At 44.7% G+C, this 26,564-nt stretch overlaps 2 protein-coding genes across 5 annotated transcripts in view; both read left to right on the top strand.

Annotated features, from left to right (window-relative positions):
• TOM1L2 (target of myb1 like 2 membrane trafficking protein) overlaps nt 1–9,412 on the top strand; it is a 152,651-nt gene extending 143,239 nt beyond the window's left edge. For both annotated transcript variants that reach the window (XM_027874462.1, XM_027874461.1), the window contains one exon: nt 2,762–9,412. In XM_027874462.1, the coding sequence (XP_027730263.1) occupies nt 2,762–2,910 (149 nt within the window). In that variant the 3' untranslated portion in view covers nt 2,911–9,412. The remainder of the gene's footprint in view (nt 1–2,761) is intronic.
• Nucleotides 9,413–25,555: 16,143 nt separating this feature from the next.
• SREBF1 (sterol regulatory element binding transcription factor 1) overlaps nt 25,556–26,564 on the top strand; it is a 58,691-nt gene continuing 57,682 nt past the window's right edge. Inside the window, exon 1 of one of the 3 annotated variants that reach the window (XM_027874455.1) lies at nt 25,556–25,908. In XM_027874455.1, coding sequence (XP_027730256.1) covers nt 25,812–25,908 — 97 coding nt within the window. In that variant the 5' untranslated portion in view covers nt 25,556–25,811. The remainder of the gene's footprint in view (nt 25,909–26,564) is intronic. The other 2 variants (XM_027874454.1, XM_027874456.1) reach the window with 2 other exon arrangements.

The raw sequence follows: 26,564 nt of genomic DNA, 5'->3' as shown, positions 1-26,564 counted from the left end.
AACATTACTTTTAATTAAAACTGTTTGGAAATTGAACACTTTATTCACTATGCTGATTTTGATGTCCTTCCACTTCTTCTTCCTCTTATTCCTTCCCTGACATCTTTTTGGGGAAGTTAGATTGCTCTCTTTAGTTAAAGTTAAATTAGGTGCTTAAAAGTGTTGTCTTCTCTTCCCCCTCCCACTGTCAAGAAAAAACCTACAATGGAAGATTGAAAAAACTCCCAATTAACTGTTTTTCTGAAAAAGAAACTAAATTTTCCATTGAGACCAGCTTCACTTTGCCTAGAGGTGAAAGGAAGTTCTGGTGACATGAGATTTTCACCCTTGTCCACTCTTCCCAAACCAAGTGGAATGAGATCTTTGATAGCAGATCTTTGAAAACTGTATGTGAAGTCATAGTCAACACTTGGAGCTCCATTGCCAGCCCTGGGAAAGCATGAGAATATTGGAGAGTAAAGGAGCCTTGGAAACCCTCTAGTAGTCCAACCTTTTGTTCGCTGAAGTCCAGAAGGGGAAGTGATTTGCCCAATGTCAGACAGCTGGTGATATACGACCTGGGACTGACTGAAGCCCAGGGCTCCTGACTTAGGTCTGGTGCAGCAGCTACTGGACCACATCAAGTATCACCTTTTAGGAGGCTGGGAGACATAAAGCTGCATTGATTCTTTAGTATTTAATCTTCTTTTAACCTTACCTAGTGGGAAGTCTGTAAATTGAGCTTTTTAAAAGCAAAAAAAAAATTCCCAAAAGCTTAACAACTCTTCTCCCCTTTGCATTTAATATCATAGTGGCCCAGTAACTGAACCAAAGGCTCCAGTTAACAGTTGCATGTTTGAGGCATAGCAGGGCATGTTTTATGAGCCCTGTCCATTTTGTGGCTTTAGGTACACCACACCTAGAGAAAGTATTAAGGAACAAGTCCCATCAAGTTGTATTGTCTTTGTATTCTAACTGTATGTAGTGCAGTGTATAAATTCTACCCTGGCTATGCCATTCCTGCCCCCCCCCCCAATCAAACAACACACCAAAAAGGAATATTTTTTTGATAGCTGATTTGCTTGGAAGTGGTTTTCTGATTCTTGTTTTCCTGGTCCCAGCTTTTTCTCAACTCTCTGAACAACCCCAAGGAATCTTTCATTTTTGTGTATTTTTGTAAAGTGGTACACACAAGAGAGACTCCAGCAAAAGAGTTCAACATTAACTGAGGTCTGTCTGTCCCTCCGCCCTTGCCCCCCTTAACCATTATACCCTCAAACCCAGTGAAGCTCTTCCGAGCTTGATAGGTAACAGAAGAAGCTGTGCACTGAGAGGCGGGAGATCCGGGTTCTCGTCTGACCTTCACCACTACTTCACTGTGTAACCCCTCTCTGCAACTCCATTTCCTTCTCTCTGTCACTAACACTGGGCTTCAGTGCCCCCAACGCTTTAGTACATTCTCTGTATTTTCTCTCTTTTCCCCCTTCAGGCATAACTTCTCATCTTATAACCTGTCCTCTCCTCTCTCTTATCACAACCTTCTCTCAGAAGGGGCCTGGTATTCAGACATTTATACTTTAGTGTTATTGTCATTGTGTCCCCTCTCCCAGTAGATGCAGCCAAGTAATCTCCAATAGTTTCTTAATTTGTTCAGGGGACCTCATTCAATGCTTTATGGTCATTTGTAGTTCACTTCATTCTTCCAAAATGTCCCTGGGTCTTAGGCCAGATCCTTTCTGGCTTATACCACCCATCAAAAGCGGAGCAGTCAACCAACTCATTCATTAAGCAACTACTTTGTTCCTAGCACACTATTAGCTTTATGGGGGGAATACAAAAAATACATATTTTGCATATGTGTATATTTAAAAATAAATTTCTAATTCATATGTTTAAAATTTTTACAACTCCTTTGCACAAGGAGTCTACTGATGTATTAAGAACATAAAATTAATACATGTGAAATAATTGCTGTACAAGTTATTGTATAATGAAATTCTAAATTGTACAATACTGAGAGGGAATATGTATATATGAAGTATACATATGTGGGTGTATTCATATACACACTGAGAGAAGTGCTAATTGTGTGGTAAGCTAAGTTCTGAAGGGTTTCAGAAAAAGATTAGTGTGAGCTACTCAGGAAAGAAGGCTTCATAAAATAGGTGTGCTGAAGAATGAAGGATGAGTGGGGATAGGAATAAGTGTAGAGAAGAGATAAGAACCTTGGATGGATGAGTTTCAGGGATAGTGTGGTCAGAACTCTAAGAAGGGTTGTGTGTATGTGGTGGGGCAGGAGGGTGGACATGGATTGGAATATAGGCGCCCATGCTGTAGGAGTCATGGGAAATAAATTTGGAGAGTTAAGATCAAGCCAGTATGAAAAACTGAAAATGAATTTTCTAAAAAAAAATTTTCTTTCTCCGGTTCTTCAGTCACAAATCAGTTCACAAGATTGTAGACTCCAACTGAAAAGAATGATAGAGGTCAATGAGTCCCCTTTTTGGATGAGGAAACTAAGATAGAGACAGGTGAATTGATTTGCCTGAGCTCACTCAATTATTAAGCATCTGAAGCAGGATTTGGACTCAGTCTTGACTCCCAAATCCAGTATTCTATGTCCTGTGCCGTACCACCTCTGTGATGGTTTTGTGGCCTTCAGAAATAGACAATGCTGTGGAAACAAGTTGAAGTTAAGTTTCTTGTGGAAGAAGTTGATGTTTATTCATTTATCCTGGGCTTCCCTGGTAATCCTAGCTCTCAAAATGGCTTTGTGTTGCAGAGTTTGACAAATTTCTTGAAGAAAGAGCCAAAGCTGCTGAAATGGTCCCCAATCTACCATCTCCCCCTGTGGAGGCACCAACACTACCCATAAATACATCTGGAAGAAAAAAGCCAGAGCGCTCCGAAGACGCCCTCTTCGCCCTGTGATGCATTTTCTTGGTCTCCTTCCTTGTGCTGTGCAGAAGAACACTACTGTCTGGTCACACCATACTCTCCTCCATTGTGATGAACACTGACCCTCTCATCACCCCTTCTGTATCTATCACCCTTATCCACTCCCCAGTCAGTCATACCACTCTTGCTCACTAAAAAGCAAACTTCACCTGTGTCTCCTTTGAAGCCCTATTTTATTTCCTCTAAGTCTCCCACCCTTCAATACCAGCTTTAACCACCTTTTCCTTTCTGGGCTGTGTGAAATTGGCTGCTGCTATTGAAACCCACGTCTCCCTCCCCCTGCTCCTACCTGCCTTTCCCACCCGGTCCCTCCCCCTGAAAAATGTAAATGCATGAGCTCACTTTTCTTGTATTGGAAACCAGGTATGGCAGGACAAGCTGCCCAGCCTTGAGATGATTTATCATGGTGGTTTCCTGTGTCCCTTGCTTTGTAACCAAATATTTAGCAGGAGACAATGGAGGATCCTTGGGCCCAGGATGGATTCAAGTAGAGGAGCATCTCATTCTTGATGTTCCCAATTATAGGTCCAAGTCATATCACTCCTGCTCTAGAATTCTGCCTTCCACCTCTTTTACTTCTCTGTCCCCTTCCGGAATGGAGAGTCTAGCTGGGGAGTGCAGAAGGTATGTCAAGTCTCATGAGGTTTTCCATTCTTTGGTCTCTTCCTTTCACTATGAGTTTTCCCACGTTGGCTTCAGGAGACTAGATGGTGGTCTGATGACTTCCTTCCTTTGGCTGCTCATCAACATGCATTAACTTGATTCAGTTAAAAAAACAAACCTTGGGGTAATTGGGGTTTCTAGCACTTTAAAAAGTTTTGCATTATTTCCCAATGTTCCAGCAAACCTTTCCTGTCAATCTGTTGTGTTGTAGGTCCTTTTGGGCTTTTCTTTCCAGGTATTCACATAGAAGGCCCTTTGCTGTAAGCCCAATTAGTGGATTCAGCTCTACCCACTTAGCTAGACAGAGCTTGAAATCTTTGGCAAAGGGTGGCATTGCCATATTGAAGAAATTAGGCATTGCAGAGGGTACACCCTCTGATGGAATGCAGTTTCTATGTGGCCTCCAGTAAATCTAGTTAATGAAAGGGAAGTTAAAGGAAAGGAAGGAGACCAAGAGTTGAACACATCAATGAAAATTGGTATTAAATCATCCAGACATTGGTCACACAGCAGTTTGACTCTCTCATGTAGGATTAACACTAATGTTAAATGACCTCACAGGAAGGAGAAGTTGAGGACGTCACTCTTTGGTCCTTCCACCTCCTTGGCTCTCATGCTTTAAAAGGATTTTGCACTAGGAACAGTTGCTCCCTGACCACTGGAGAAAGTATTTGATGTTTGTTATTGTATTGCATGTGTGACTGGAATAGTTACACGGTGGGCTTTGTACCTCTGCTGCCTACAAGCCTCCCCATCCGAAGGAATGGCTCTCTAAGCCCTACTCTACTGGCTTGTTTGGGCTCTGGACAGCTTCACTTCTGTGCTGCTGTACTACTGTAACACTAAAGCATCTCTGCACTACTTTGGGCCCTGCCCTAACACTCCATTCATGAGGTTGGGTCTCCTCCATTGGACAAACTTGAAGTCAACCTTCCACACCCCAGCCCCGTCATGAGAGGGAGTGCTCTCAGTGCCCGTGGTCCACTTCCTTCCACACTTTGACTTCCTGCAGAAGGCTCTGGGTGTGCAGGATAATCTGCAAAGCTGACTAGTGGGCTGCCTGTGGGAGGGTGTCCAGCTGTCCAAGGACGGGGCAGTCGCTTTGCCAGGGCTTGCATCTATCAGGGCTTATTTGAAACTGGATGTTTGAGGGGTCCTCATTTAGGCCCTACCTTCTTCCCCTGTCTGCCTGTCCAGAGCTTCCAGATAGATGTTAACCTTACTACTGCACAGTAACTGGAAGGGAAAATGCTGCTGTAGCCAAGAGAGATGTACTTTGACTTCTTTCTTCCAGGCATTGCCTACTTTGGCTCTCAATAGCTTACCCCTTGCCAGTTCTTGGAGAACTGACTTTCACCAGCTGGTATGCAGCTACTTGACATGAGTTAGTCTGAGTTTGTTTCATTTAGACCTGTTGAGTCAGATGCTGCTCCCTGTCATGAAGATTCCTGAAGTCTGCAGAGTTCCTCATGAATATCTGGGGGCAGATGTTCATCTTGGCCCAGAGTGCAACCTGATGTTTACAGGCTAAATTCACCTTCCATTGTTGTGCATGTCATGGCCAGCCTAGGCTTCTCTGTGGCCCGGGGCAATGGCATGTACAACGTCCAAGGAGTTTCAACTAGGGAACATGGGCTTAGAGCCGTAACTGTTGGCTGGCAGAGAGCAGAGCTGATTAATTTTCTTCCTTCAGGAAAGAAAGGATGTATTGGAATCAGGGACTGGATTTTGCAGAGACATGATCTGGCAGCTCAGGTTCTGGGTGAGGCTAAATATCATTCTTGTGACTGAGCCAGAAGCCAGGTTTAGCCCTGGCTGGTTCTCATGGTGAAAAACCAGAGACACCAGTTGGACCACAGATATTGTGACCTGAATAAGTATTGTCCCTTCAGGCTTTTGGGAGTCAATGAGTGTGCCTCATCATTGAGCCTAGGAATCCAACAATTTGGGCTTGCTTCAGAACTAGTTCAACTTCAGTTAAAGAAAACCAGACCAACTATGATGACACCCAAACATCTTTTTTGTGAAGCTTATGTAGACAGCGCTAAGCTGTTATCTTTTCCTTGGGCTATTCTTTTTTGTTCCTCCTCCTAAGATCCTCTCTATTATCTGTCACTCCTGTTTTCATGGCTTCCTTCTTATTTTAGACCTTCCTGCCTTCTCATGTTTCCCTCTATCTATTCTCACTTTCTCCCACATTCTTGCCTTTTTTCCTCTTTCTCTCATTTTCCCTTTCATTTGGCTTTTCCAACCAGTGTCCTTCAGTGTCCTCACATCCAGTGTCCTCATGTCATTTAAAGGGGGCGGGGCGCAGGGGCGTGCTGCAGTGGGGAAGAATGCTAAAGACAGATCAGGTTTATGCCAAAGGAGCTCAGTCACTGTTTCCTTGCTTCTCATCCTCTTCTCTCACATTGACTTAAGCTCTGAAATTGAGCTACAATAGCTACCCTCTTACAGGGACCAGAATTGGCTTATCTTTGCCAAACTTGCAAACATCACTGGGCGAGATGCCTTAATACCTTTTCTTTCCAATCATATTATTCCTCTACTTTCCCCCTGTGTGACAGGACTGTAATTTTCCCAGCCTGTAAGTTCTTATAGTTCCTTTCAAGGAATCCATCCTGGCAGGCAGGTAACGATATCTTTTTGAAATCTAGCTTCTGGCATGAAGTAATTTTCCTTGTGCCTGAGGGAAGGCATCTCTGGCACAACTGTAACTGTGTGGACCCATCCAAGACAAAGTTAAGCTTTTCCCCAAACTGGAGCATGAATGGTCCTCTCCTTGTTTGAAATCTCTTAAGTTGCAGACTTGAGCCACCAGCATCTTCAGGCCATCCCATGTCTTTCTGTAGGTGTCTTAAGGAAGTTAGTTAGACCCTGAGGAAACCATGCAACTCCAAGTGCCTGAGTCCACTTGTCAGAAGCATCTGTTAGTGCTGACCTGTATGGTACCACCATAGCCACACTGCAGTGTTTGGAAAGGATGATGCTCATGGGGAGAAGGGGTACTAGTCACATAACATTCTCACCTTCTCTAGCCATTAACTGGCCATGGAGCCATGCTCCATTCCAGTCTTTTTCCTTCTCACACTTTATGAAAGAGAGTCCTGACATATTATAGATTCATTTTTTTTTGTCTATGTTTGGAGTAGGAGAGAGTGATCTGGCTCCTTCTGTCTCTCACAGAGAGAGAAGTTGCTCCCAGCAGCCTACACTACAAATACATATATATATATATATATATATACACATATATTTGCTTCAGAACCATTATCTGTACTCATTACCTCAAACTCTTATGTTTACCTGTTTCAGCAAGATAGAAGTAGCAGCTTGGAGATGCTTCAGTTGATGATGGATGGTGCAGAAGCGTTTCATGGTCATTGATCTCAGTGAAAAGGAGTAAGGCCCTACTGAGGAAAGGTGGCCATATACCCAAAAAAAGAATTCAGCAACAGAGCCGTTCATAGCCGTGGGTTCAGGTCAGCCCAATGAGCAGTTCAGCAGAAAACTATCAGTCACACCTTCCCAAAAAAATTCCCCTTTCCAGTTCTGCAGTGCAGGGGTCCAGTTGCATCTTTGGTGGCTCTGCAGTCAGAAGTGGCCCCAGTTTAGCATTTGCCTGTGATTTTTATGTATGCTAATCATACTAAGAGAGTGTGTCCTGTATCAGGATCTCATTTTGGCTCTGGCTCATGACGTATCAGCCAGGAGTTACTCCAGGGAAACTAAGAAACTCTTTTTCTTCAGTGTCAAGTCAGAAGCCATAGAAGTACCACCACCTGTCTCTTGGTGATGGGCTCTTGCCTTGGCTATGACAAGTCCCCCCTCTCAGAGCACAGGCATCGTGGCTCACAGAAAGCAAGCAGTCCTGAGGATGGAGCTGAATTGCAAAGGAGGGGGAAGAATCACTAAAGTAGGAAGTATCTCTGAAAATGTTAGAAATCACAGATATAGTATGTACTTAATTACACTAAATTATTGTTGGAATTCCTTGTAAGTACTAATTATACCTGATTATAGGTTAAAATATTTATTTTGTCAAAATATTTTCTTTGGGCTGTGTTTAACCTTTTTCCTGCTTATTGTGTACTGAGATGTGAAAATTAATCATTTGCCTAACTTTCAGGAGAATGCTGGTAGAGAAGGGCATATCATAAGATTTTGCATAAAACATCTGTGCATCTTTGGCCAGCACTCAAGAGCAGTGCCCTGTATGGGTATATGAGGACATTTAACTAACCATCTGGCTCAAGGAGAAGGAAGTGAAAGAGAGTAAGAGTGGTGCTTTTGAGAAGAGGCACAAAATATTTCTCCCAGTGAAGGAAATATGTCATTATCCTGGGCCGGGGGACATCCTTGTTCCACCTCTCAGCGTCCTTCCTCTGAGCCCATTCCCCAGACCTGCCAAGTCCCACTGCCACTTGTTAGGCAAGGTAAAGGGTGTTTCTGAAAGCCCACAGTTAAAACCCAGGTATCCCAGTGGTTGATTGTTTTCCTCCCACTGGACAAGCTTGAGGTATTTTCCCCATTATGGAAAACCCCACCTCAGTCTCAGTGCCACCCTCACTATTATTTAGAGCCTTCTTGAGCAAAGGTGATCATTTGCCAAAATACTAGAAAACCAAACATTCTTTTCCTTTCCCCCTTCCCAATTCTGTACATAGGGTTAAGTACCCAAGTCGTGGGCCTGAGGAAGGTGGGAATGGAGGCTCTTGGGCAGGCTCTGTTATTTTGTTCCTTCTAGGGAGAGGGAAAACTGGTTCAGCTTAAGCATTCTATGATAAGCACCCTAAATAAAGCATAGGACATTATTTTTCCTGGAAACACTGATTCCGCAGACAAGTGCTTTTTCTCCTCCCCCTCTCCCCTCCCCCAAGAGCATTCATGTAACCCTTTGACTGCTGAAGAAAATCCTTGGGCCAATAGCAGGTGATTCAGAAAGGACCATATCAAGCCCAGGGCCTCCCTCTTAGAACCTGTTCTTGGGACACCCAGCTCCTCTGACACTCTGATTAGTACCATGTCTACTTTTATTCATGCTAACTCCCTCTCCTGTTTGGGTGGTATTGACCCAGATGACCCTCTTCCCGCCATCACACTCCTGCCATGTTTAGGGGGATGTGTTTTCTCCTCCCCATTTACACAAAGCAATAGCAAATATTTTCCTCTTTACATGTGTTCGCCATAAAACTTCATTCTGATATCACCTGGTTCATTGCAACATCATTCCTCTCTCCACTCCCCTCCCCCCCCCAAAAAATCTCTAACTCTGTATTTTCTGATTACAGCCTGGGCCTCATGAGTTCCTCCTCCTTCTCCTTCCCCTTCCCCCTCCCTTCCCCCCCCTCCTTGGCCCTTCAGTCTCGTGAGCAACAACTCTCCTTCCTGTCAAAGTACACTGAGCTGTTGTTAACAACACTACTTCTCATGTAACCCCATATAATAGCAGTTTTTCTCTGTATATTAAAACTGTAGGCTTTCCAGATAAATATTGGAGGGAGGGGTCAGAATATTTATTTCCTGAAGCTAGTGGGTAATTTGGGAGGGTTTAAGGGATGGGGGTTTGAGATGGAAAATGTATCTGTTCAAAAGAAGAGTGGGTCCTGTTCACTGTCAAATTGTACAACACAGGCAGTTTTCATGTTGTTGCTGTGTGTTCCCATAAACAGACGATGTTGGGTGTAATTGTGTATGGCTAATGGTGATACCATTGTATTAAAATGCTACCATTTGATCTTATTCCAGCTACCATCTCCTGAGTTTGGGTTTTTGCATGTGAAATATTCCAATAAAAACAACAACAAAACTTCGTAGTGTATGGAGCAGCATGCGGCTGTGTGTGGGAGAACCTCACCAACATCCCCTATTCCCCAGCCCTCACCCTCTCTTTTCTTTTTTAAAAGTGGCCCTCATTACAGGTTTCAGGATCCCAATAAACAAATCATGATCTTCCCAGTTTCCCCTGGGCCTACTGTCTGCATCCTTTCATCTCTCTCATTCCCTAGCACAGAGCCTTACACATGGTAGATGTTTGGCCAATCTTTGTTAACTAAATTAACTCTGGAGTGAAATATCCTCTGGAGTGAAGCATCGTGTGCTCCGTCACCAGGAGCCTGGGCTCATGTGAAATCCTCATGGTAGTGTCACATTTGAACTGGCTGCTTGTTAAGCCATCAAGTTTTTTTACAGCTCCCTAGAGGTAAGAGGCAAATCATTTCACTTCTCTGCTGAAATATGGGAGTTGAACAAGAGTTGAAGAAAGGTTTCCAAGGTGCTTTTTCAGCTCTAAAATCTAAATGCTGTTGAAGAGTCTAAGAGCTATGATTTGGGTAAACTTCTGTAAATCCTCTTGATTGGTTCCTTAACTTTTCAAGTCACGACAGCTCCTAAAGACTTCTCCCAAGAGCTTGGGCTTTGAAAGGAAACTTTTCAGGTCCCTAACTGAGCATTTAATCTGTGCTTCAAAGCACCTCCATAACTAATCCCCTAAACAACCAACACTCCATTGCATCCAAGAAAAACATTACAGATTTGTGCCTAGTCTGCTGAGGCTAATATTCAGAATCCATCCATGTAATTGAGCCACTCTCAAAAAAGGGAGCTAATGGGGCAGCTAGGTGGCACAGTGGATAGAACTCTAGCCTTGGAGACAGGAGGACCTGAGTTCAAATCTGGCCTGAGACACATAACACTGGCTGTGTGACTCTGGGTAAGTCACTTAACCCCAGTTGCCTCACTTAAAAAAAAAATGGAGCTATTTGGAATTTGCAAGATGAGGGAGTTGAACCCCTGAGGAAAGAGCAATAGGAGTTATGTGAGGCCTTCTATTTTCCAAAAGATGAGCGGCGTGAAACCCTTTGAACAGACTTTGTGGGTTTTGATTCGCTTGACCCCAAGTAGAGTTTTAGACTAGAACCTCTAAAGCCTTCAATTCAACTCAACATTTATTAACCAACTACTGTGCACAGCACAGTATTAACATGATAACTGTTAAAGTAAGAAAAGACTTAGAATTCATACAATTCAACCCTCTCATTATTTTACAGATGAGGATATTGAGGCCTGAGGTTCAGTGATGTATTCAAGATCCCGTATCTAGTTATCAGGAGAGCTAGTACTAAAACCTAAGTTGTATGAGAGTCAGTCTAGGGCTGTAAAGGGAAGAGTCAAAGAATGTAAGGTTACAAAGACAACTCATGTCCCATAGCCTGCAGGGGACAATGCTAAGTGAGAGAGAACCTGCGTCCTGATGCCCAGCCCTTGCCTGACCTGGCCTCCAGACAGCAACAGGACAAGGTACTGTCTCTGTGTGTCAGCCTCACTTGCTGTTTATACTGCCTCCTCTGGTATGCAGGAACGCTGTCCTGTACAAAATTTCCTCCCTACTTGGGTCCTGTCTTCCTTGACGGTTGACAAAGAGGAAACATGAAGATAGCTCCATAGCAGAAGGTTTAGCTTTTGCCATCTAAATAACCCATGAGAAAACAATGAGGCTTCAGGATATAGTGCTGCCAGGCTGCCTTCTAATATCTCAGCTGTTGGGTCACATGACCCCCAAGAAGCTCCCTAGAGATTCCATCCTATTTCTTTACAAACCCAGGATCCTGGATCTATGTAAGGGTCCAGGCTCAGCTGTGGCAGTGGAGAGTGAAAGAGGATGATGTTTAGGAGTCAACATGACCCTTTCATAATTTTATCTCCAGTGGAGATTAGGCAGGCCATTGGCCCCTATAAGTTCAGTAGAAAGGACAAGCCTTAAGCTAAGAGTCATAGACAGATAGGATGGCCTTGAAAGCTATATGTTGAATTTATTACATATTTCTTTTATACATTTAAAGGAAAGGGAAGATGTGCACAATAGATACAGATATCTTGAGTTTCATGTGTAATTCTCTTATGCAATGGATATGGAAATGCCCCTTTTATTTGGTTTTTTTAGTTCAGAATAAAGAAAGGTTTAAAATTTTTTTTTCAAGCTTTAGCTTAGGCCAATCAACCAGCTAAATTGGTCTTGGGTGCTCAGTACAGTGGGGAGATAGAGAAATATAAAACAGGCTCCAGTCATCAAGGAACTCAGTGTAATCAGGCAAGAGGACCAACATTAAGAGAATTACTGAGTGCTATTCTATGTGATGCTGAGTATGACAGCAGCTTAGAAGAGGAGAAGACCATCGTGGGCTGGAATGGTCAGAGAAAAACTTAATTCAAAAATCGCTAGCACAGTACAGTGGAAAGGGCTAAGATTGGGAGTCAGAGAAGCTGGATATGAATCTCAACTGGGTCAGCTCAATTGCCTGTGTGACATTGAATTGAGAGAGGTGAACAGGCAGATCCACCTCAAGTAGCGTTGGCCCTAGATGGGGAACGTGCAGCCTCGAGGCACGTGTGGCCTTTTAGGTCCTCAAGTGCGGCCCTCTGACTGAATCCAAACTTCATAGAACAAATCCTTTTATTAAGGGGCCCTCAAGTACAACCCTCTGACTGAATCCAAACTTCACAGAACAAATTCCCTTAATAAAAAGATTTGTTCTATAAAACTTGGACTCAGTTAAAAGGCCACACCCAAAGACCTAAAGGGTCACATGTGGCCTTGAGGCCACAGATTCCCCACCCCTGGTTAAGGTCTCTCCCAATTCTAAACCTAAATGTGATTAGATAGGATCCCTGAAAGATGGATCCCAGGGGAACCTGATTCTTAACCTTCTGGGACTTGACTATACCATGGAGAGTATATACTCTTCAAAGAAAGTAGTTATAGTTGCCAAGTATATAGGTCCTGAAGACTTGTGGGAAGTAGGAAAATATGGTCATGTTAATTTCAATTCTCTGAATTTTGTTTAAGGCCCGTATTTCTGATGAGCTGACATGAAGCAGAGTCAGAGTGGGAGTAAGATAACAATGTTAGAGACATCAGAGATTATCAGGGCGGTGGTGCCCAACCATTTCCAGTACAAAGGACCCCTTTTGAACATCAAAAAATTTCATGCAGTAAACCACATGGTAGCAATGGTACTTTTAGTAACTGTTGGTTGAGAAAAGACATGAGGACCAAAAACTACTATGAATTCAGTGACGCGCTTAATTTACATTTTATTAATCACAATAGCATCCACATATGTGTGTGTGAGACAGCCTATAGAAGGTATGTTTGCTTATTTATTGAGTCACGTTGCATATTTTGTTGGAGCTAAATAAAAATCAAAATGATAGTATTTGGTGTGCATGTGGATTCAAAGTCCTTTTGCAATAATTCAAAAGCCTTGGCCCACAGTCTGAGAACCACAAATCTAGGTCAAATCCCTCTTCAATTGGGGGAAAACGAGGCACAAAGCTATTCAGTATTCTCTTTCATTTCACTTGGGAAGCTTCTCTCAGACAAGGGGTCTTTCCTGCATACATTAGTCATGCAAGGTTCCAATGACAGAAGTCACCATAAAAGTGACTGTTTAATCATCTCCAAACTATTGACATCAAGTATAGTGGTAAAGGGAGAGGTAGGTTTTTGCCTGAAATGAACATAAATGTCACGGAAGATATCTTACATAAGATTTGTGGTATGCAGACTAGACTAGTTTTTCTCCAAAAAGCAATGAAACAGTCCATAAGACTTAACTGGTCTCAAGGGGTCTAAGACTCCTCAGCCTTGAGACACTTTTCTGACTGGGTTAGCACAATGGGAAGTGAAAAGGAGGGGAAAACGCACCCAACGGAATCAGTGCTGCATCCTTGCTGAGGATCTCTTCCATGCTATTGTTAAGTAAACCTTCTTTTGTTAAATGATGGTCCAGGAGTGCTTCATTTCCTTCCAGTCCCAAACGTGAGCCACCCAACCTGTGTCAGGCCTGGTCTAAAACAAGGTCCAAATGAAAAAATTTTCTACTGATGACAACAGTCTCCAATTATTCTTATTCACAATAATGTCTTATTAATTTCATTGAATCCTGGGACATTATACAGTAAAAGCTCTTTAGTGAAATCTACATTATGAAAGAGATTGGTATGGCCTAGAATTCAAGGCTGTGGAACCTGCAGCCTTGAGGCCACATGTGGCCCTCTAGGCCCTTTGAATCCAAACTTGTTCTGTGAGGTTTGGATTCAGTCAAAGGGCCGCACTTGAGGACCTAGAGGGCCACATATGGCCTCAATGACGCTGGTTCCCCACCCCTGGTCCTAGATTGAAAACTTATTGAGGTCAGGGACCATGTTTTCAAGATCCCCCACAGAGTTTCAAAGGTTTGGGCACATAACCATGTCTTGAAACTTAATCAGGACTTTAAAGCCTATATTTGGCCTAAGCAAGTTCTAGAAGTCCTAACCCAGAGTGAAGGTTAGTGCATGCCAAAGTATACTCTAAAGGGAGGGAAGGATTGGAGAAAATCAGGGAGGATGAAAAGTAAATGAAACCCAGACCTGAAAAAGGAGAGAGCTCAGCTTGCATGTACTGGAAGCCCTGAAGAAAGTAGTCTCTTGTTGGCAGATTCCAGAGTAAGCATCATTCCACCTTCCTTCCCTCCTTTGTTCTCAAGAAGTTCAAAGCACTTGACAGACATATCTTGGAAACTCCTAATTGCTAAAAGAAGGAGGGGTATTTTCCTTTGCCTCTACTTTACATCTGTTGAAACATGACTGTAGAAGAGACTCCAGATCCTCCAGCTGGAAAAAAGAACTTGAGTTCATTTGCCACCCAGACTGTGGGACAGTAGGAATGAGCCCTGGACTGGTCTCTGATTCCAGCTCTGACTTTTTTGGCTCAACACCACATAACCCTAAGGCAAATCACCAAGTCTCTATGGGTCTCCACAGAATCACAGAATTTTTGTGTTGGAAGGGACAAACCCATATCTAACAGCCTCTACTTGAAGACCTCCAACAGGATCCGGAAGGAATCCTCTCCCCCTCTGAACAGCTCTAATTTTTGGAAGATTCTTCTGATCAACCTAAATGCTTTTTTTCAACTTCCACCCCTAGCTCCTAGCTCTGCCTTCTGACACCAAATAAAACAAGTCTAATCTCTCAAAGTGGCAACCCTTCAAATAACTAGGTAGTTAGGGTCTCCCCCAGTCTTCTTCAGGCTTTCATATGATATGGACTTAGGGCCCTTCACCATCCTGGTTATCCTCCTCTGGACTTGTTTCAACTTATCAACTGTTGTGCCCAGGACTGAACACTATTTTCAATGTGGTCTTGACCACGGGGTGTACAAAGGAACTATCATCTTTTTATTCCTGGAAGCTACTGAACTATTTTGGCTGCCATATCTCACTGTTGGCCCATTGAGCTTGTGATCCACCATAGTCCTTAGATAGACCTTTTTCAGAAAAATTCTTATCTGACCATGCCAACGGCAGCCTGTACTAATGAAGTTGAATTTTTGAATTGGTATAAGGTTTTACATTCATCCTAGTGAATTCCATCTTACTAGATTCAGCCCAAAACGTTCTAGCCTTTTGAATCCTGATTCTATTGGCCGGTGTGTCATATATCTCTTGTACCTTGGTATCATCGGTGAATTTGATGAGCCTGTCATCCAAGTCATTGTTAAACTGTTAAATGGGACAGGTCCAAGCACAGGTCCAGTGGGTCCTTAAGTGGTGTCCCCCTGCCAAGTTGACTTTGGACCTTTAATGACTATTCTTTGAAAAGTCCACTCAGTCAATTCCAAATCCATCCATTTTAGCATCCTCCAGTCCATCAATCAACAAAGATTTATTACATGTTTACTATGTGTCAGACACTGTGCTAGGTGCTGAAGAGACAAAGAAAACCAGTCCCTGCCCTCACAAAGGCTAAATTTTACTGGGGGAGACAGCATGTAGGTAAGTACAGATATAATGGAATAATCTTAGAAGGGAAGGCATATCAACAGCTGGGAGGACTAGAAAAAGACTCCTGCAGAAGGTGACATTTAAATTGAGTCTTGAAGGAAACAACAGATTGTAAAGGGAGAGCATTCCAGGCAGGAATGGTAGCCAATGCAAAGAGAATGAGACAGGAGATGGAGCATCATGTATTAGGAGTAACAAGTGGGTGAATATGGCTGGATGGTAGAGTACATGAAGAGAAAGAACGTGTGAGAAGACTGGAAAGACAGAAAGGAACTAAGTTGTGAAGAGTTTTAAATGCTAAGCAGGAATTGGTATTTGATCCTAGAGGTAATAGGGAGCCACTGGAGTTTACTGAGTAAGGGAGGTGATATGCTCAGATGTACGCTTTAATAAAATATTTTTAATGCATGTGTAGAAGATGAACTGGAATAGGGAAGAAACTTGAGGCAGTGGAACCAATTAGAAGACTATTGAAACAGTCCCTGGGCTGTTGGAAGCAGAGAAACTAAACAGCCTAAAATTTTCCATCCCTGTACTTCCCCTTACTTGGATGATCCGTCATTGGATAGAAATTTTGTGAGAAGGGCCTAAAATAAGATGGTAACCATGAGAGTGAAGACAACATATCATCAGAGCTGGCGTGAAGATAGAAAACAAACTTTGGATATGTGGGGTGAAGAGTGAGGAGATAAGAATGCACTGAGTTTGAACCTGAGCAACATGGTGCCATCCAGAGAAACAGCCAAGGTTGAGTGAATCTTGGTGAAAATAAGGGTTCTGTTTTGGACATGTGTCTACATTACTCCATCTTTTCTGTCAGAACAGTATAGCTTACCATATTCTTTACAAAAATCTGAAGAACTTATGTCCACAGTATTCCTCTGGTCTACAAGTTTTAGCAGCCGATCAAAGAAGGAAATAAGACTAGTCAAACCAAGCTGGCCCTTTGTATCATGACTGCCTTTTCTATGGGTCCTTCCTCTGTTTCTATGACTTATTATAGAACTTCCCCAGGAATCTGTCAAGCTCATTGCCCTATAGATTTTAGACTAATTTCTTCCCCCTTTTTGACAATCAGGACACGTATCTTTCTCCATGCCTGGAGGTCCCCTGTTCCCCAATCTTTCAAGCACTGCTTACAGGGGTCTTGGCAGCTTCTCCCCCCTCCCCCAGTCCCCAGGCCACAGTTCATCTGGGTAAGGTGACACGATGAGTTTGGACTGGCTGCTCCTCCAACTCATACAACATTTTCTGATTCTGTTGTGGGCAGCTAAGTGGGAAGTGGATATGATGAGGTCTAGAGGTTAGGGGTCCTGGAACCCCATCAGGTACAAGGCTTACAGGTTACATTAGCCGAGTTCAAATCCTGCCTTAGACACTTAGCAAAAGTGGGGATCCTCATCTGGCAAATGGGGATAATAAGAGCACCCGGATCAAATGAGTTATGCGCAGGGATTTGGAAAAGTTGGTGCATTATATAAATGTAAGCTATTATTAGTAATGATTGATATTATTAGGGTTCTCAGGGGAAAGGTCGGGGAGGGGAGGGTCCTGGCGAGGCCGGAGCCGCACCCCCGGGGGGCGGGCGGGGGGAGGGGACTGCCCGGAGCCAGCCCACCCCACTCCAGGTGCACCGCGCCGCCCGCCCCCCCGCTGGGCCACGCGGAGGCCCGGGACCAGAGCCCGTCGCTGCCTCGCGCCTGCCCCCTCCAGGGCGCAGGGGGCATGTGACCCAATGGCAGGCTTCCCGGGAGGATTACATGAGGTCACCGCCACGCCGGGAGCCGTGATGCCGAATCACTCCACTCTGGCCCCGCACGCCTATTGGCTGCTCCGCCCTGGTTCTACGGGCGGGGATCCTCCCTCCTCCCCCCTCCTCCAGTGCTCGGGAGCCAAACTTTGCCAGGAAAAAAAAAGTCCAGGATCGCGCCCGCTCATTGGCTGGTCCAGCCGTAGCCCCGCCCTGGCCACACGTGGTTCGACTGAGCCTGGCTCTGGGAGTCCGGGAAGGCTGGTTTTAGGTGTGGGAGGTTTCCTTGAAACAAACCGCTTTCTCCTTCCCCCGTCTTCAGTACGTGAGACTCCTATATTTACCATGATAAGCTAACTTGCCCAGATGGATAGCTTACTTGCTGTTCCTTAAACTCTACGCTCTGTTTCTTCCCCCTCCCCCATGCCAGGAATTAATTGCAGTCTCTCTCTCACCCCTGATCTTGGACTGCAATGATTTACAGTGGCACCCCTTCTATAAGAAACCTTTCCTGATCCCCCCGCAGCTAGTGCCGGATCTCCCCGAAACCACCCTGAATTTATTAAGGCCCAACTAAAATCCCATCTTCTCTAGGAAGCCTTCCCCAAAAACCTCTTCAGCTCCAGTGATTTCCCTCTTTTAATTATTTCCTATTTTTCCTGTATATAGCTTGCTCGGTTGGTATGTTGTCTCTCCCCTTAGATTGTAAGTTCCTTGAGGGCAGGCACTGTCCTTTTGCTCCTTTTTGTATCCCCATCTCTTAGCACCATGCCTGGCACAGAATAGGGGCTTAATAAATGTTTATTAAATTGATATATTCTACATGTATACTTATATATATACATGCTGTCTGCCTGGGTTAGAATCTCTAAACTAAGGTTCCCCAGTATCCTTAACACAACGTCGTGCACATCGTAGGCACTTATAAGTGCTTGTTCATCGAAAGCCCGCCCTATTTCCAAAGCACTAGTGTCTCATTAGTTTCCCAAATCCCTATTATGCCCACTTCACAGATAAAGAAATGGCAACCTTGTGGTTCTCAACCTCTAGCTCATATATCTTTAATGCTATGGGGCCCCTCTACTGGTCCCTGGTTTGCACTCACTTCTTCTTGCTCACTCCTGGCTTGGAGGGAATAGGTACTTACTGAGTCCTGCGTGGGAGAAAAGTTATATAGCAGGGTCCCTGGAACACCAAACATGTCCTTGGTTGCCCACAGCTAAGGAAGGTTGGGAACTTCTTACTCTGAGTCTCCATTCCCCACTCCTAGATGCTAGGGCCTCCTCATCTCTGCTCCCTTCTTCTGGGCTCTCCTCTCTTATTCTCTCCTCTCCTCCTCTCCCCCTTTCTCCTTTCCTCTCCAACCTTCTCTCCTCTCCTGCCCTCCCTTCTCTCCCTCTCCTCCCTTCTCTTCTCTCCCTGTCCTCCCATCTCTTCTCTCCTGTCCTCCCTTCTCTTCCTGTCCTCCCTTCTCTTCTCTTCTCTCCTATCCTCCCCTCTCCTCTCCTGTCTTCCCTTCTTTCCCTGTCCTCTCTTCTCTTCTCTCCTGTCCTCCCTTCCCCTCTTCTCTTCTCTCCTCTCTTCTGCCAGCTAAGCAGCCCTAGACCCTTGTACTTTGGATGTTTCCCAGATTTTAGGGGACATGGTGTGGTGGGGTGGGGCTTTTAAGGGCTTCAACCTCACAAATATTCAATCAGAGGATGGGAAATAGGACATTACATCAGCCCTGATCTGGGCTGGGATCTCTCTAAAGGATTTCAAAGTCTCTGCAAATCAGAGTACTATCTATTGCCATCTCAGGGAGGTGAGAAAGCTGCTAAAAGACCCAAAAGCTGGAAAACAAACCATTAAATAGAGAAACTTTGTCTTCTGCTACTTTTCCTCCCTCTCAAATGGGGACCTCCTCCTGCTCCACCCTGGTGCTCAACTCCTCCAGATTATTTCTATCTGAAAAAAGTCTGACATACCAGAGGCTCACTCTGCTCCTCCTTCAAAGGGTGTCTCCCTGTTGATGTATACCTGTACTCAGAGTCCCACAGCATTACTGGGGGGAGATATTTAATTGGTGAAGAAGTCCTTCCCTGCACTCCTCAAATAACACCTGTGTGGAAGGTGGCTCTTGGCTTAATAAGACGGGTGGTCTTCCCTATTCTGTTTCTAGGGAGAGTTATAGAGAGGAATACTTCTGAGATTTTAATCTTCCTACTTTTTTCTTCTCCAAAGATACTCCTTCACTGACAACACTGCACATCCAGTCATCAGCTGTTTTAAAGTATAACACTATGTTGTCCAGCCATTTAAATTGGGTCTGACTCTTTGTGACCCCCATTTGAGTTTTTCTTGGCAGAGCTCCTGTAGTGGTTTGCCATTTTCTTCTCCAGCTCATCTTAAAGATGAAGAAACTGAGGCAAACAGGGTTAAGTGACTTGTCCAGGGTCATATAGCTACTAAGTATCTAAAGTCAAATTTGCAGTTGGGACTTCAGGCTGCTACTCTATCCCCTGGCCACCTAGCTGCCCATATTTTAAAGTATAACACTTCCTATAGAAGGAGGGATTTGAAGAAGATAGTTCATATTCAGAACTTCAAAATTACAATCACATCATTCAATTAGCTTGGCACAGATTTAAAGCATTACATCTCTTCTAAATTCTTCCTGTTGTCACTCCCTTTACAATTGAGAACACCTTTCCTTCGGCTCCAGCCACTGGGGTCAACTGTCCTTTCTTGCCTTTTTTTTTTTTTTTTTGGTGAGGTAGTTGGGGTTAAGTGACTTGCCCAGGGTCACACAGCTAGTAAGTGTCAAGTATCTGAGGCCGGATTTGAACTCAGGTCCTCCTGACTCCAAGGCTGGAGTTATATCCACTGTGCCACCTAGCTGCCCCTCAACTGTCCTTTCTTGCCTGTTCACTGTACTGTCTCTCCCAGGCCCCTGCTGGTTTCCTCTCAGATCCTCACATCTCTGGAGTAGCAGGGTCCATAGCTCAATCAATAAGCATTTATTAAGAGCCTGCAATGTACCAAGACCTGTGCTAGGCACTGGGGATTCAATGCCAAAGCGAGACAGTGGGCCCTTCGTGACCATTGCCTTGACCTCCCTTAGAAACAGCTCTTTTCATAGTTATCTTAACCCTGACATGGCTGGTATCTCCAGGAATACACAAAGAAATTCTCTGACTAACCTCTCTTCTAAGTGTATAGCACCCTGAAGATATGCCTTCTATCTCAACTGGCAAATCCCAGTTGTTGCTCTCATTGCTGTTGTTTCACTTTTCTGAACCTCCCATGGTCACTAATGAGCCCATTGGACTGGATGTTAGCTAAAATTCCTTTCAGTATTAAGATTCTATTCAAAATCCAAGTTTTCTTCACAACTAAACACTCAGCATCACTTGCCCATCTGGATGAAATGACTGGTTTAATGTTATATATTTATTTTGTTATCACCATTGCCATATCCATATGGTGTTCTACTCTGATTTTCAGGGAGGGAATACTTTGCAATAGCTGGTCAGATGGGATTACTGTCATAGCCCTTTTGAACTGGCAGCCAAGACAGAATCTATTTGGAATTTGGCTCTAAGATCAACAACATCTCAGAACCAAGGGAATACATGCTAACAGCACAGAGGGATACGAACCAGCATTTTGGGCATTTAAGTGTCTTTTGGGAGGTAAAAGGGTGACTGTATATTATCGGCTTTAATTTTTTTCTGTAACAAACACTAAAAAAAAAACATTTTCATATACAAAGTAGAACAGGAACAGAATACACGTAAATACAAGAATCTATTACATACAGCCTGCTCTTTTAAAAATATATATACTAAATTCAACACGTTATTTTCAAAGCTGTCCTTCTTATCTGTGCTTCCTTCTGAACTTCCTTCTATTCTTTTCTGTGCATTTTAAAAAATGCTTCAATGATCCTCTTTCTTTTCTTTTTTAGGAATATTATTACCAGATCCCTTTCCCCCTACCTAAATCCCCCCCCCAAAAAGGAAAACATAATCCTTGTAACAAGTAAGCATGTGACTACATGTTTTCAAATACGTGCTCCATGTTCCCTTCTCTAAGAGGCAATTCCTATTTTTTTTTCAATAAGCTTGAGAGAGGCAATTTGTCTTTAAGAACAAGCACAGGTTCTACTCATTTCACTTTGGATCAGTTCATGTAAGTCTTCCCAGGTTTTCTGAAAGCATCCTGCTCATCATTTTGTTTCTTTTCTTTTTCTTTCTTTCTTTCTTTCTTTTTTTTTTTTTGTAAGGCAATCCAGGTTAAGTGACTTGCCCAGGATCACACAGCTAGTAAGTGTCAAATGTCTGAGGCCAGATTTGAATTCAGGTCTTCCTGACTCCAGGGCCAGTGCTCTATCCACTGTGCCACCTAGCTGCCCCTCTATCATTTCTTATAGCACAATAGTATTTCATCACAAGGACAGCTAGGTGGCAAAGAGGATAGAACAACAGGCCTGCAGTCAGGAAGACTAGAATTCAAATACTTACTACCTGGGTGATTGTGGGCAAGTTTGTGTCATGCTGTTTACCCCAGCTTCCTCATTTATAAAATAAGTTGGAGAAGGAAATGGCAAACCATGCTGGTATATTTGTTAAGAAAACCCCATATGGGGTCAGTCAGACACAGTTGAAGCAACTGAACAACACAATCCATCACAATCATATACCACAACTTGTTCAGCCATTCCCCAACTGTGAACAACAGCTATTCTCAGCAACACAATAATCCGAAACAATTCTGAAGGATTTATGATGTAAAATGGTACCCACTTCCAGCAAAGGAACTGATGGCATATGAATACAGATTGAAGTGGGCTTTTTTTTTCTTTCTTTCTTTGTTATTCTTGGTTTTTTGATCTGTGTTTTCTTTTGCAACATGGTTAACATGGAAATGTTTTACATGACTACACATATATAATCTATATCAAATTGCTTGCCTTCTCAAGGAGGGAGGGAGAGAATTTGAAACTCAAAATAAAAAAAAACAAATGTTGAAAATTTTTACTTACATGTAATTGAGAAAAAAATAAAATAAAATAAATTTTAAAAGACTAAGCACAGTGTGAGTGTCAGTAGACCTGGGTTCTGTAGTGACTTCCTGAGACCCTCTCCCTGCTTTGGTTCCTTTGTCAAATAAATGGAAACAATACTCCCTCTCTCAGAAGGTTTCAGTGAGGACAAGAGATAATAGATATTGAATGAAGGTGCTCTGAAACAATAAATTTATGTATTACTGTATAGCAATCTGTGAACCAGATGGGAGCTTGGGCCACCACTGATGTATACCTCCTTCCTTTGGCCCAAAAGGGATAAAAAATGCAATGTGTACTGATAACTGCTTGTTTGATGAAAACCAGATTATGGATTATGCCTTTCAACTCTTCCAGATCTACCCTTTCCCCCGACTGCGAGTGAAGTGAGTAAAAAGAACTCACCCATCTCCAGGGCTCAAGCTTTTCAATTAAATCATTGAAGATTTTTTTTCTACAGGGTTGAAGCCATGCAGATAAATGCTTCAGGACTTGCCACCCAGTAACTACTGATTATCAACCTAACTCTAGATCCTGAAATAAGGGAGGCCAGAGCTTGATTCCATTTACCACAATCCAAACATCAACAAAGTATTTATTGGGTGACTGTATTCAGTACATCCTGCACTGTTTTCTAGGGGGATAGAAATGAAATGGCGATAAAAATGAAACAGAAGATAAAATCCCTGCCCTCAAGAAACTTACAGATCAGTTAAGAAGACATACACCCAGTAAAATGATACTTTATCAATACTTGAGAAGATCTATGATTTCCTTTGCGTGCAGCACAGACTCCACTACACGAAACCAGAGGCAGATTTTGTAATCCCTCTACACCTTTCATTAGATGCAGAAGAAAAAAAAAAATCCTTCACTTGGTGGCCAACCTTCTGGTGTTGACCCTCTCCAAATTTAGCTAGGCTGGTCTGTGGATCCCCTATCACCAAGGCCTAATTTGATAGTAACTACTAGAACTTGCTTGTTCTTCTGTGGCACCTAGAACCCAGAATCATTGCCACACCAAAATGAGATCTTAGTGGAAGAATAAAACAATAAAAATGTGAAAAGGAATACAAAAAGCAAATTTTTTATCAAAATTTGATAAAAATCAAATGCTAAACTGTATCACAGAGGGAACCAATATCAATCATTAAACATTTATCAAACGCCCATCATGTGCCAAGAACTGTGCTAATCTATGGGGATACACAAAGAAGTAAAAGATAGTCTCTCACCTCAAGGAGCTTACAGTCTACTGGGAGAGGCAATATGCAAACAAATATCTACAAAACAAGCTTTATCCAGGATAAATAGGAAATAATTAACAGAAACATGGCACTAGAATTAAAAGGAATCGGAGAAAGCTTCCAGTAAAAGATATAAAAGCTTCCAGTAAAAGATTTCAGTTGAGACTCAAAGAAAGCCAGGGAGGTTAGCTGGTGGAATGGAGGAGGAAGAGGGTTCTAGGCATGGGCAGCAGCTATAGAAACAGCAGCTTAGAGATGAAGAGACTTTTATAGCTGAAATAAAGATGGCACCAACTCATTGTTTTTTTCTTTTTTGAGACTATGTTTCCCTATCTCTCACCCAGGCTTCTGAACCGCAGGGAACCTTGGCCCAACTTTCTGTTGGACCCTCTTTAGGTGGCCTGATGCCACTCACCCTTCCCTTGGATTTAACCATCTTTGCTAGATGTACTAATTGGAACACCCCAATAATAAGCTTTAGACCTACTGCGGCTCAGAACTCCCAAACTCATGTGATTCTCCAACCTGAGCCTTCCTAGTAGGGACTAGAGGCATGAGCCACAAACCCGGCCAACTCTTTAGTTTTACAGATGAAGCACCTAAGACCCAGAGTGAAGAGATTTACCTAAGGTCAAATAGGTGGCAGAGTTAGATTTCAAGCCCAGGCCCTGGGCCTCTAATTCCAGGACCATTAAGAACACAACCTAATCTCCCACCCCACCTGCTCTCCTGCCCTCCTCATCTGTGGTCACTTCCCTCCCTGGGTCTCAGTTTACCCATGAGGAGGTTGAATTATAGCAGCTGTTCTTTTTTTGGTCTTTTTTGACATTCTTAAAATTACTGAAGACCCCAAAGAACTTTTGTTTATGTGAGTTCTATCTTTTGATAGTTACTGTACTAGGAATTAAAGCTGAGAAAATTTAAATGTTTCTTAATTAAAATTAATAATAGGCCCCTGAAATGTTAACATAAATAACGTTTGTTTTATGAAAAATAACTATATTTTCCAAAACAAAAAAATTCTGTGAGAAGACTGGAATTATTTTACATATTTTTGCATATCTCTTTAACTTCTGGTTTAAACAGAAGACAGCTGGATTCTCATATCTGCTTTGGCATGAATAAGGCACTTTGGTTTGCTCTTCATATATGAAGAAAATCCAGCCTCACACAGATAAATAGTTGGAAAAGGCAGATACGTTTTAATAGACAAATAACTTCTCAGTATGATTGTGAAAATGGCTTTGACCTGGGGACCCCCAGTTGTCCTCGGACCACACTTTGACAAGGTCTCAAGCTCTACCTCGAGTTAAAGGTAGGGGCTGTCAGTGAAGGTGGGGCAGGGACATGGACAGGGGCTTTATCTGCCAGTCTAGATGGCATCAGGTCAGTCCAGGTGACCTGCCCCACCTGGACTGGCGTGGGGAAGGCTGGCTGATCTGGTCCCAGGTTCGACTAGGAATCTTCCCATCTGAGGAGTATGAAGGAGGAGGGAACTAAGCATCTAGGAAGCTCAAACACAGGGTAGTCACAGTCAGCCTGGGATCTCCACAAATTGGGAAGCTGGGGGCTGTGCGCCGGTGCTTCATTGAGAGGGAGGGGTCTAGGGAGGGTGTCAGCTAGGCGAGTTGCCCCGCGAGTGCAGGGACCCCTCAAATCCTCCAGCTGACTTGGGCCCGGAACCGTGCTGAGCCGCCACGCACTTGGCGAAGCTCCGTGCGCCCTACACCTGGTCGCAGCCCAGAGAGCCCCCCACCCAGCGCCACAAATGCTATCCCCACGCTCCCCTCCAGGTCCGGCCTCCCGGCTCCACGTGGTCCCCAGCAGCGGACTCGCGCTGCCCAGGCCTTAGGTAGCCCAGTTCCTCTACCGCTTCCTCGGCTTCGGAGCGTCCCCAGAGGCTCCGAGTTCGGGATGGGGCTGTCACTCAAACTGGAGGGCGGGGGTGGGGGGGGGGGGGGGGCAGGATGGGGGGGGGTGGAGACACCCGGCGCCGATGCCCCGCCCCGCGCCCTCTCCCTCCCTTCCCCCTCCACGGGGCAGTTAAGCGACCAACTTTTGGCGGGCATGGCGCTGGGGGCGGGCGGGTGGTGACCCTGGCACTAACTTTGTTTCAGGAACTGGGCGAGGCCACTGGACGCCGACGGCCCGGGCAGAGTTAGGGGCGTGCACGGTTTCTCCTCCGAGAAGAGCACGGTCCATGGAGCAGAGCTAAGGGAAGGCACTGGGAGAGGCGCGGTGTGGGAAGAGAAACGCCACCCAGCCCGGAGCAGGCGTCCGGGGTCCGGCGGGGCAGGAGGCGGGGGCGGCGGAGCTACGGGCTCCCTCCGGCCGCCAAGATGAATGGCCTGTCCTTCGATGAGACGGCCTTGGATCCCTCCTTGGGCCTGGGCGAGTCCAGTGACATCGACTCGGCTCTGCTCAGCGACATCGAAGGTGGGTCCCGGGGAGGGAGGAGTGGGGTTGCTGGGGAGCCTTTCCTTGGAACTGGGCGCGTGGGAGCCCGGCCGGGAGAGGATGCACAGCCGGGAGTGTGGTGAGGAGGGGGACGGGGCTGTCTGCACCCCTCTTTCCCCTCCGGGACCAGAGGCAGCCCTCCAGAATCCTCAGCCGGTCTTGACTGTTCCCCGGCGTCGAGGCTGTGTGTGTATTCGTGCTTCTGCGCGTGTCTGTGGCTTGGGACTCCGTGCTTGGCTGTGGAGAGTGTTTGCGTGTATTTGTGCAGGTCCGCGGGCACCGAGTCCCCGGGATGCGCGCACAGTTGGGGACTCGCCGTCTGGGGGCACATTTGGAGACTCACACTCTGCCCCTCTCACCCCCCTCCGCCGACCCCTTTCCGAGCAGCTGTGCAGACTCGGGGACTCATCACTTCCCCCGAGAAGCGGTCACGCCTCTTCGGGCCGCTGGAGCGCAAGGGGCTACTAAATTGTGCAGCCCCGAGCCCCGCCCCCTCGAGGGCCTGGAGCTCGTGACGTCAGCGTCAGCAAGGGAGGTTACTATCGGTCATTCCCTCGGCCCGCCGGGGTTCACTGAGCTCTGCTGGCAGCTTTCGGGAGGGGGGAGGAAGGGGAAAGGTGGGGGATGGAGGGGGA

Source organism: Vombatus ursinus, unplaced genomic scaffold (genome assembly GCF_900497805.2).
Source record: "Vombatus ursinus unplaced genomic scaffold, bare-nosed wombat genome assembly UNPS02014807.1, whole genome shotgun sequence".
NCBI lineage: Eukaryota > Metazoa > Chordata > Mammalia > Diprotodontia > Vombatidae > Vombatus > Vombatus ursinus.
This window is presented reverse-complemented; position numbering and strand designations above follow the sequence as displayed.